Source organism: Nicotiana tomentosiformis, chromosome 10, assembly GCF_000390325.3.
Source record: "Nicotiana tomentosiformis chromosome 10, ASM39032v3, whole genome shotgun sequence".
NCBI classification, from domain to species: Eukaryota; Viridiplantae; Streptophyta; class Magnoliopsida; order Solanales; family Solanaceae; genus Nicotiana; species Nicotiana tomentosiformis.
Genome location: NC_090821.1, coordinates 5,337,294 through 5,349,907, shown reverse-complemented (window position 1 = coordinate 5,349,907; position 12,614 = coordinate 5,337,294). Strand labels below are relative to the sequence as shown.

The 12,614-nt window shown below is 41.1% G+C and overlaps 1 protein-coding gene across 1 annotated transcript; it reads right to left on the bottom strand.

Moving 5' to 3' along the window:
* Positions 1-11,765: 11,765 nt before the first annotated feature.
* Positions 11,766-12,218, bottom strand: LOC138899687 (uncharacterized). Its single transcript, XM_070186369.1, has one exon. The coding sequence runs from the start codon at positions 12,216-12,218 to the stop codon at positions 11,766-11,768; it is 453 nt and encodes a 150-aa protein (XP_070042470.1).
* Between the last annotated feature and the right edge of the window lie 396 nt (positions 12,219-12,614).

Here is a 12,614-nt window from a genome sequence, read left to right as displayed (position 1 = left end):
AAATGAATATCGCATGCCTCATATCATTATCTCTTTTTCTATTTATATGAGACATATTTTTAGTAAACCTTAATAGTACAAGTGCAGAGAATATCCACTAGAATATTCTTTTTAATATCATATTTTGAAAACTAGCCGTTACAGCTTCATCAACGGTGCTCGACCTCGACCATTATTGACATCTCGACCACGGCTCTCGTCGGCTCTTTGGCTATGAGTCTTGTTGCTTCCTGGTCCACCTCGACTAACGACGGCTTGAGAGTTCTTTCTTTATAGTGTTATCTTATCTTAAATATTCTAGGACGGATTTTGACTCATACAAGTGTAAATTCGCAGTTATTATGTTTGAACCATACTTGGTAAAATATATACTCCACCATTTTCTAACGAAATTAGAAAAAAAAAAGTAAGTGGATTAACATAGCAAAATATGGATAGCCAACAATGACATATTATGGTCAAGTCGAAAGAATTAGGAAAAGTGGACATAGCACAGGAGTTAATTTTAAGGAAACACAAGTCAGGATTACGTAACTTTCGAACATTGAATCTAATGAATCTAAACAAAAAAGTTAAAAAAGAAAGTATTCAAATATATTCAAGTCACGTAACATGTTCAAAAACATTATGCTAATTGCATTTAGACAGTTTAGATGTATCCAAAACCTAACTGTACAATTTTGTGAAAATATTTCTCCAACAAAGTCGTCAGCACAAGTACAAATCCTAGTTAAAGTAATCTCACTAGATCCTTGTATAATATTATTAGTTATAGTTAGAAAAACGCATATATCAAAACCAGAAACTAAGACTTCAAGAATTAAAGTAACCTAGTTAGGTGAAAAGGAAATACACTCGTTTCTTTAAGTAACTTTATATTCTTCTAAATTCTAAATTCGTGTGATGAAAGTGCTCAAAGATTAAGTTAAAGTAACGTAGTTAGGTGAAAAGGAAAACTTACAACTTATGGTGTTTTTCCTTTAGTTAGATGCCAATAATTTCTGTTCCCATTTATTTAACAAAAAGTACAAAACAAAATCATGTAAGAAAAGAAGAAAAAAAAGAGGCTCAGTGGGATGCATTTAACCCAACTTAACCTACTTATTCATGTCTCATTTTCTTTTTTCACTATATTAAGAAAAAGCACTTCGATACGATTAAGGTTTCGTGTATTTAGTCATAATCTTAAAAGGGCAGCTCAGTGCACACACGAGCGAACTTACATTATTCGAAGGATGGTCTGACCACTCTTCGTCGAAAATTACATTATGTATATAAATAAAATATTAGGTTTTGGAGGTGTATTATATACTGAACACTTTTTGTCGGATCCTTTTTTTACTTTTTTCAAGTTTGAACTCTCTTGTAAAAATTTCTGGTTTCACCACTGGGTGCATGAAGTATCCCGCGTTTATGCAGGTTGAGGAAGGGCCGCACCTCAAGAGGGTGTGCGGTAGGTTATTTTGTCATAATCTAAATGCTCAAAATCTTGGTTCCATAATGACGTGCTTAAGTTAATCACTTTCACTTTCCACATATTTTTTAATCAACAGCAGATTAATTTTATGTTAAACAAGAAGCAGATTTATTATTGAAGCCGCCCTCAAAAATCAACAAAAACAACACAAAGCAACAAAAACGTGATATTGATAGGAGTACTGTTTATCACAACTATTTAGGGGTCATTTGGTTGGGAAACACGCTATCCCAAGAGTAATTATTTCGGGATTGTTACCCCACTCTTTTATAAGGATAAAAATAACATTACAATCTCGGGATAACTAATGAGATTAGGTATTGTTTACACGAAAAATGGATAGAGTTAAATTTATACGTAGTTTTAAGGATACGTCATATATATATTGATACAAATTGGGAAAGATATGTAAATGAATATCGAAATTAGTTATAAAAGAAATGAATGCAAACTGAATGAACTAGTTAGCCTAAGCATTCAAATTTAGTGAAGAACAATTGGTAGAAAAAATAATATGACTAAATATCCAAAGCCAAAAAGGATAGTATTTGTTCTTTTTTCTATATATCTCAGAATGAATGTGTGTATGAATCAATGTCCTCCAATTACAAATGATAACCACTTTTAATATAGTGGGGGAATCCCATTTTGGATATAATTAAAAATACATATTAGAATCCCATGATAGATTAATTAATTATCTTTTCCTTGATTCAAGCCGTGATTTCCGCCGAGATTCTCTCACAAAATGCGGCTATAATGGCTTTTTTGTTTCTTGGCTCGATCTTGATCTTGGTAGATCTCAATCTTGACCGGTCTTTGGGTCTCGAGCTCGACCTTGACTCGATCTCGATCTTGGTCGGTCTTGGTATTGATCGGTCTTTGGGTCTCGAGCTCGATATTGATCGGTCTTTAGGGCTTGATCTCGACAACCCAACTTCGTATCTTGGCTCGATATTACAATAATGAACTTTGGATTATCATGTTCCAATCTCGATTAGTCATACGAAGGGCAGACTCGATTGTGAACGTATACAAATAGTCCATTTGTTTCTCAGAAAGAAGATGAAGAGAAACGATATGAATTTCCGAAATTCGACTTGGTGGATGATGATGTCAGCGACGAGCCCGGTTGTGACATATGCGACAAACGTCCCGTCGGTTCAGTTACCAAGGCATTAAATGCGAGTCAGTTGATGGTCGGCCACTGCCAATTTTGAACCGTCGTTGTGAAACCAATAAATAATTCCTTTATTCATCATTCCAAACTTTTACTTTCATATCTTTTTCATTCCTATCTTCATAGTTTTTTGCCTTCTCCAAAGCTCCCTATTTCCAGGTTTTCAAATTTCTTTGCTTATTCTTCTTAAAACACCAAATACTTTAATCTCTATTCTCCTTTGTTCACAAAAACTAAATGACAAAAAATCTAAAACCGTTCCGTAGAAAGAGGCTACTTCCTCATCTCGGCCGCCTGGCGAGAAACCAGTGGTGGAGCCACACCGTGAAGACCTTATTCCCGGGTGTGTGTTATTGATTCTGATTTTACGATCGAGAAACCCTCATCGGTTACTGGTCGATGCGAGCCAGTATCGAGATATATATGCTCGATACCCAAAAGTCTTCTTGATCTGGTGAAGAAAGATTGCAATTGGGAAAACAAAGAGATTGTGATAACGGCACCGTAGGAAGCGATCACTACCCACGTGGAAGGGTACCTGAGTGTTTACACTTATCCTTTTATGCTGGGTCTCCTCAATCCGGTCATTGTAGATTTTTGCAAGAAATTCAAGGTGACCCTCGGCCAAATTTACCCTTATTTCTAGAGGATCATGATACTGCTCCGTTTCTTTGTGAGTAAAATCGACGGGCTTCCATTCACCCTCGACCACCTCGTAAGATTATATAGCCCTCGACTCTACCGAGGTAGGCTGATAAATCTTCAACGTCGGGCCACCAAGGCGTTCACCTCGAGTATAGATGAAGACAAAGATCGGGGCTGGATGGGCCGTTTGTTCGGGTGAAGACCTCGGACCTAATCCCAGCTGAGAGTATGCCATTTCTTGAGAAATGGAATATGAAACGTAAGTATGATCCCGTTTTTAGTTTTTGTTGTTTTTATTTCTTCATCTTTTCTTATCAGTGTTTTTCTCGATGCAGCCGTTGCTTGGATGCCGGGTGTAGTTCCCCACCTCGAGAACTGGGTCAGGAGCCTGGTTTCGATGTCAACATACGCCGAGCGCGCGTGGCCCGATTTGTCAAAGGGCCGGCAGGAGGCTCATACTCATGGTAAGCCTTCTTCATGGCTTATCGATTTGCCTATCGTTCAAGCATTTATTTTTTCAAGTATGAGTTTATTTACTTTCTCCTTTTGTAGGTCTCGGAAAGGATGCAGCTATGAGAACCTTGTCCGGTGATGAAGAAGCTTTATCTCCTACCTCAAAACCGGCGATGGTGATTAAGAGAAAAAGGGCCTCGAACTCCAAGGGCCAAAAACCAAAGAAGAGAGAGGCCCGTAAACCCAAGGGGGACACAATCCCACTGACTGTGGAGTCAGTCCAAAGACTAAGGTATGAAGAAGAAGAAGAAGAAGAAGAAGAAGAAGAAGAAGAAGAAGAAGAAGAGGAAAAAGAAGATGGTTCTGGGATGGTGGTTCATGCACGAGCTGGCACCGATATTCAGAAAACTCCGGGACCGGTGGGGGTTGATACTGCCCCGTCTAGGCTCGTGAGATCGAGGATGAGACTCCGGCCCAAGTTCCCCGGCCGAGGAGAATTGAAGATGCTTTACCTCAGGGCGAAGGGGTCGTTGAAGAGGTTGTGGATGCCGATGCAAAAACCGGGCTTGAGGCTCGTCAAGACGGAGGTGACACCCAAAAAAACCTACTTGGGGAAATAGAGATGGGGAATTCCCCCTCGTTCCCTTTATTTTCCCAGTCGATGATACGTGATGCTCATGCCGTGGAGACTTGTCACGGGAGGGAGCCCATGGAGAGGAAGATCTTTTCCGTGGTTATTTTGTTGGGGTAGAAGATATCACCGGTCTGAGTGACTTGGAGGCCCCGAAGAAGAGCTCGGGCGAGGTGGAGTTTCTTTTCTTTTCAACGAAGCTCAACAGGCTCTGAATCGGGTAAGTTCATTTTCTCTTTGTCAATTTTCATACTTGTATTTTTCTTTCCTTGTATAATTCCTTCTTTCTATTTTTATAGGCCTCTGTGCTTCATCACGAGGTGTTTCTCCGATCCCGAGCGAAGCTGAGCCGGTACGAAGCCGATATTCGAGGGCTTACTGAGGAGATTGATGCCTTCAAGCTTCTCAGTAAGCAGAGAGAAGGAGAAGCAAAAGAACTTCGGGCTGAGCTAGATGTAGCTCGGAAAGAACAAGCCAATTTGTTCGAGTAGGTAAAAATAATCTTTGAAGTTAATGATACTGACTCGGGCGTGATGGCTAACAGTTCGGTCCCACAGGTCCATCAAAAGCTTGATATTATCAGGCAGCTTCGTGTTGAAGTGGTCGCAATGAAAGCGGAGGCCGGGGAGTGGAAAAAGAACATGGACTGTCTTACCTTAGAAAAAGAGGTTGCCCGAGCTCAATTGGCCTTGGCTGAGACCCAACTCCGAAGCTTGAAAGAGAAGGCCTTGGTTCAAACTTAGAAAATCGAGGAGTTCTAGTCTCGGTTGGGCTCAACAACTTATGATCGAGAGAGACTGGCCACCGAACTTGCAGTGGCCAATTTGGAGGTCGAAATAGCCACAGCTAATGCTGATGCAATGGTAGCCGTCTACCGGTCCGATGCTGAAACTGCCTAGGTTCGAACAAAGGAGGTTGCTGATAAGTGGGGATTTTTACCGATTATTTTCTCTCTTTTACTTGCGATTTAGCTCAAAAATGCTTAAAGGCGTTCCCGGAAACTAACAAAATATATTTACTTACAGGAATATTGGGACACGAGCCAAAGAAGTCAAAATCAACTCATAAAGGAGTCAAAAGTGAACAAGAACCAAACCAGGGCAAAAAGGCAAGCAGTGTGGACCACACAATTCTAGTGTGGCCGCAGATGGGAAATTCAGAGAGTAGTTTTTGGGCCACCTAAAGGCATGCGGACCACACCGAAATTGTGCGGCCGCAGGAGGCCAATTGTGGCCGCATTCATTATTATGCGGTTCGCAAGGTTGAAGAAGCAGAGATTTGTGTCAAGTCCAAAAAAGCAAGGAGTGTGGACAACATCAGTTTTGTGTGGTCGCATCATCATAAGTATGGCCGCACCAATTTTTATGCAGACCGCAAAAGCCCCCAAGTTCCCAAGAATGCGGACCGCATTATAATTGTGCGGTCGCAGTAGCTCATTGTGCAGACCGCACCAGAATTATGTGGCCGCACAACCTTCGTAGGGGCATTTTTGTCAGATATTTTCAACTTAGTATAAATAGAATTTTTTGTCATTTTTAGGTTAAGTTGAGTTTTCAGAAGTGCACCTGGGACTTTTTCTTTAATGTATTGAGTAATTTTGTACTATATTAACTTCTTAGCATTAGATTTTCTTTGTCTAATCAATTATTATGCATTCTATCTTAATTTTTTCTTGTATTTCTTTATTTTTTATGAGTAGCTAAATCTTTAGCTAGGGTTGTGACCCAACCCTAGTGTGGGTATTTGATGGGTATTTAATTTAGGGCTTATTTTTATTGGGTTAGTGATATTTAGCCTTGTTCATGATTGAACCCTAGAATCAATTGTTGCAAACATTGATTCATGCCTATTTGACTTAGCCTCTAATTGAGAAAGAGAGACTAAGTCTAGAAAAACTTGGCTAACAAAAACTAGCAATGAACTCAAGAAATTGATAGCCCCAACTAAAGGGTTAATCCTAGAGATAGTAATACCCGACTTGAGCTAATATCACTTGAATTGTGCAAATACCCAATTGGACTTGAGAAAGCCAAATTGGGCAAAATCACTCAAATTACCGAGAGGTATAGAGTGAGTACCCCGAATGTAATTGCTACATCACGACCCCAACTAATCAAATTTGCCCTGGAGTTTACTACACATTAGATAACCACCTAGGTAGAAGTCACGACCCTAGTCCATTTTAATCATTTGAAAAACTCAAAACCAAAAATATTGTCCTTAGTTTTATACTTGCAAATAATAGAGTAAAGTAGAAGTAGAACACCAATCAAGTTTGTGGAAGTGTAATTGGAGCCAAAACTTACAATTAACTTAGATATACACCTAATCCCATATTCTAACTCCTTGTGAATTCGATCCCGACCTTCGTTGGGTTTATTATTGCATCGACCTCCTCATTACTTAATTGTGGTGTGGGTTTGGCCGAGATCAGTTGTTGAGGCTGCTCAGGCTCGAGCAAACTGGGTTGCCGAGCATGCTAAATGCCAGTCTCGGAGGGAAACTCTCGAGGAGATCTATACTCGTGGCTTCAATCTTACAGCCGAGATAGAGAATGCTAAGGAGCTTGAAGCCGAAGCCAGAGTGTTGGCCTTTCTTGATGATGATGGTATCGGGAGTATGAGCGGATCTGGAAGCGAAGAAGGCCCCGAGGGCGAAGATGTTGCTCCCGGAGAAGACTGAGTCCTTAGTATTTTTTGTGTTTCTTTTAAGACCGTTTTGGTCTTTTGTAGAGAAACCTGATTGGGCCATGCTGCCCTTGTAAATGATTTTTGACACACACACACACACACACACACACACACACATATATATATATATATATATATATATATATATATATATATATAAAACTTTCTTCTTTACCGTCTTATAAAATTATGAAGTTGTATTCTAAGATTCGAGGTTTAAACAATTAGATTGGAGCTGAATTAGTATAGCCCTTAGACTTTATGGTCGAGTGAGTGCTTGCTCGAACTCGAAGTAAGGTAACCCTTAAGTTTTTTAATTTGAGCGAGGACGGTCTCTAGAACTCAAGACAAAAAATAGCCCTTAGGCTTTTATAAAAAGATTGTTTTATGGCTTTGTCACCTTTTTGGCTTGAAAGAGTTTCTTATCATTTGTATTTGCGAAACTTGTAATGCCTTGGCATGAAATAAGGAATTGTTCGAGAGTTTGATCAATTTTGTACTCATTAGAGTTTTTGAGGCTTTGATATTATCGAAGCCTTTTATGATTTTGCCGGGGGTAGCCTTTTTAACCGGTTTATGAAAGATTTTGAAGGCCTGTTTTATTACGGAATTCGGACGTTTCCGATCCGTGTTAATTCGGTCGTAGCCTCTGTAGTTCAGGATTTGCCTCTTGGGCTTATTTTCCCATTTTACTTCGAGCTTTCCCGAATTGTCAGTCCCCAAGTGGGCTGGTCGCGGCCTAGAAAAATCCCTCTTTAGTTCGGGATTTACCTCTTGGGATTATTTTCCCGTTTTACTTCGAGATTGCCTAAAGTGTCAATCCCCGAGTGGGGTGGCCATAGCATATAAAATCGAGGATTGCCTAAGAGGTCTTATGATCTTCGGAGTTTATATAATTCGATCTCGTTGACATTTTGGATAGCAGTCCCCGATTTGTGGGGGTAATCATCCGAACTACGGTCATGGTTGGCCCTTAGGCTTGTTTACATAATAGATCGAGAATATGAAGTAGAAAAGCTTTTCTAAGGTACAAGATATCGGTAAAGAAGAATACTTCTCTTTATAAATCATTATACATGCATACATGTTTTGTGTCAGGGCTCGAGCAAACTACGCGGGCATGGTTCGTTTAACCGTTTGGCCCTTATAAATTTTTCCTATCGATACCCTGCTGCCATGAAGTACTTGATATTCGAGGGTAATTCCCCCCCAGTATTCGAGGTTGATTGTAAAGAGGCCTCAGATACTGTTGAATTGTTCTAAGTTAGCATGATCAATGGTTGCCTCATTAAAAACCTCACCGAAAAACCCATTTGGGACAAAAACGGTCTAAGAAAAAAAGAGTGCAACGCGTGCTTGCAGACCTAAAGGCTTCGTGTTGAAGAATACATTGCTGCTTCTGGTCGAACACCTGCAAGGGTTAGTTTTGAAATATAAATGAAAATGGGAGGGGTCGTACCTTAGAAGTAGTATCGTTTTAGGTGCGATACGTTCCAATTGCTTGGTAGTTATTTGCCGTTTATCATGCCGAGCTTGTAGGATCTCTTTCCGATGATTTTGAGAACCTGATACGGTCCTTCCCAGTTCGAACCCAGTTTCCATTCATTCGGATTTTAGGTGTTGAGGGTGAATTTACTTAGCACCAAGTCCCTGATGTTAAAATGTCGAAGATTGGTTCTTCGATTGTAGTATCTTTCGATCTGCTATTTTTGGGAGGCCAATCGTACGAGGGCGGCTTCTCGTCTTTCGTCCAATAATTCTAGGCTCGTATTCATGGTCTCGTTATGCGACTCCTCTGTTGCATATAGAAACCTGATACTAGGTTCTCTGACCTCGACCGAGATTAGTGCTTCGGCGCCATAAACTAACGAGAACGGTGTTGCTCCGGTACTGGATTTCGATTTTGTGCGGTATGCCCATAGGACCTCGAGTAGTATTTCTCTCCCTTTTCCTTTGGCGTCGGTCAATCTCTTCTTAAGATTTTGGATGGTAGTTTTGTTGGTCGATTCGGCTTGTCCATTCCTGCTGGGATGATAAGGTGTTGATAGGATCCTTTTGATCTTGTGATCCTCGAGAAATTTAGTTATTTTGCTGCCGATGAATTGTTTTTCATTATCACATACAATATTGGAGGGCATTCCGAATCGACATATGATATGGTTCCTAAAGAAGTCTATGACTTTCTTTTCTATGACTTTCTCGAAATCCTGTGCTTCAACCCATTTAGAGAAATAATCAGTCATAAACGAAATAAACTGAACCTTACCTGGGGCCGAAAGGAGGGGCCAACGATGTACATTCCCCATTTCATGAAAGTCCATGGTGATAGGACCGAGTGGAGTAGTTCCTCGAGTTGATGAATCATGGGCGCATGCCTTTGGCATTTGTTGCACTTTCGAACAAACCCCATTGCATCATTGCCCACGTCGGTCCAATAATACCCTGCTCTGATTACTTTGTGGACCAGCGAATCGGCACCGGAATGATTTCCACAAGTGACCTCGTGAATTTCCCGTATGATGTAGTCGGTATCTCCCGGTCCCATACATATTGCCAATGGTCCATCGAACGTCCTTCTAAACAGCGTTCCGTCTTCAGACAGAGTGAATCGCGCTGCCTTTATGCGTAGAGCTCTCGACTCCTTTGGATCTGATGGAAGCTTCACGTTCTTTAAGTATTCTATGTATTTGTTTCTCCAATCCCAGGTTAAACTTGTGGAGTTTATCTCGGCATGACCTTCTTCAATTATCGATTTCATGAGTTGTAGGACAGTCCCCGAGTTGAGTTCGTCCTCTTCGACCGATGAACCTAAATTTGCAAGAGCTTTGGCCTCGTTGTTCTATTCTCGAGGTACATATTGCAGGTCCATTCCTTAAATCGATGTAGGGTCACCTGTAGTTTATCCAAGTACCTCTGCATTCGGTCTTCTTGGACTTCAAAAGTCCCGTTAACTTGGTTTACCACGAGGAGGGAATCACTCTTAGCCTCTATGACCTCCTCTCCCAAGCTTCTAGCTAGTTCGAGACCTACAATCATGGCCTCATACTCAACCTCATTGTTAGTTAATTTTGTAGTTCTGATAGTCTGTCTAATTACATTACCTGTGGGTGATTTTAGTATGATGCCTTGTCCGGACCCCTTCGCGTTCGAAGAACCGTCCGTAAAGAGGGTCCAGACTCCCGAGGATGTACCCGATTTTATTAGTAGTTCTTTTGCAATATCAGGTACGAAGGTCGGGCGTAAAGTTAGCCACGAAGTCCGCCAGGATTTGAGATTTGATAGCGGTTCAGGGTCGATACTCAATATCGTACCCACTGATTTCTATGGCCCATTTGGCCAATCGACCCGAAAGCTCGGGTTTGTGTAAAATATTTCGAAGAGGATAAGTTGTTACAACACATATCGGATGACATTGGAAATACGATTTTAGTTTTCTAGAGGCGCTTATTAAAGCAAGAGCTAGTTTTTCTAAGTGTGGATATCTAGTTTCGTCCTCGCCTAAGGTCCGAATGACATAATAAATACCGCTTTAGTTCCTCCAAGGCCTGCTGGCATTCCGGAGTCCATGAAAAGTTGCTCTTCTTCTTAAGTAGTGCGAAGCATCAGTGGCTCTTAACTGAGGATCTCGAAATGAATCGTCCAAGGGCGACTATTCATCCAGTTAGCCTCTGCACGACCTTTACATTATCCACTACCGCGATATCCTCGATATCTTTGATTTTATCGGGGTTGATCTCGATTCCCCGATTGGACACCATGAAGCTAAAAAACTTGCCCGAGCCAACCTCGAATGCACACTTTTCGGGGTTGAGCTTCATATTATATTTCCTCAGTATATCGAAAGTTTCCTGCAAATGCTTTAAATGGTCATCTGCTCGCAGGGACTTAACTAACATGTCATCAATATAAACTTCCATCGATTTTCCTATTTTTTCTTCGAACATTCGGTTTACTAGGCATTGATAAGTTGCACCAGCATTTTTTAGACCAAATGGCATTACGTTATAACAGTAGGTACCGTACTTAGTGATAAACGAGGTCTTTTCCTCATCCTCCGTGTTCATCTGTATCTGGTTGTACCCGGAGTAGGCATCGAGAAAATTGAAAGTCTCGTGGCCGACAGTGGCATCGATCATAGGATCGATATTAGGCAAAAGAAAAGAATCCTAGGGACATGCTTTATTCAGGTCTTTATAATCTACACACTTCTAAGTTTGTTTCCCTTCTTAGGGACTACCACCACGTTCGCTAGCCATTCAGGGTACTTACTTCTCGAATGGATCCCATTGTGAGAAATTTGGTTATCTCGTTCTTGATGAAGGCATGTTTGACCTCGGACTGGGGCCTTCTTTTTTGCTTCACCGAGTGGAATTTCGGATCCAAGCTTAGTTTATGAGTGGTGATTTCCGGTGGGATCCATGTCATGTCAAGATGTGACCAAGCGAAACAATCCATGTTAGTTATAATAAATCGAATGAGATTTTTCCTGAGCTCGGGACTTAACCCCGTGCCCAGGTATACCTTTCGTGCTGGTAGACGTTCGATTAGTGTGATTTGCTCCAATTCTTCGATCGTTGATTTGGTAGCGTCAGAATCATCGGGGACCACGAAGGATTGAGGGATCCCATAATCATCATGTTCATCAGTCTTCTGCGTCTCTAGTTGGGTAGAAGCTGACGCTTGTGATTGCTATTTGTTATCCCATTTTTCCTTTGAATTCGATCCCTTTATCGATGAGAGTGATGATATCAGAATCACTTCATCGACGGCAAACATTTCCTTTGCGGTTGATTGCTCCCCGTAGATTGTTTTGATTTCTTCTGGTGCTGGGAATTTTAGAACCTGGTGAAGGGTCAAGGGTACTGCTCTCATGTTGTGGATCCACGGCCTCTCGAACAGGGCGTTATACCTCATGTCGCCCTCGATTATGTGGAACTTTATTTCTTGGATGGTCCTAGCCACGTTTACTGGCAGAAATATCTCGCCCTTAGTAGTTTCACATTCCATATTGAATCCATTTAGTACCAGGGTAGCGGGCACGGCCTGATCCTGTAGACCAAGTTGCTCTACGGCCCTCGATCGAATAATGTTGGCTGAACTACCTGGATCAATTAACACACGCTTAACTTGAGTTTTATCCATAAGTACATATATTACAAGTGCATGATTATGGGGTTGCATGATCCCTTCTGCATCTTTGTCATTAAAGGACAAGGTTCCTTTAGGTACGTAATCCTGAGCTCGAGATCGCTTCTCTCTTACAATCTACATCTTAGTGCGTTTAAGCACTGGCCCCTGGGGGACATCGATCCCTCCGATGATCATGTGGATAATGTGTTGTGGCTATTCTTGTTCGTTTTGTCTATTAAACTCTCTGTTTTTAAATGATTCTTAGCTCGGTCACTTAAAAACTTTCGAAGGGGCCCTTCATTGAATAATCGGGCTACCTCTTCTCTCAACTACCTGCAATCTTCTGTTCTATGGACATGGGTGCCATGATACTTGTATATTTGATTGGGATTTCTCTAGGATGGATTG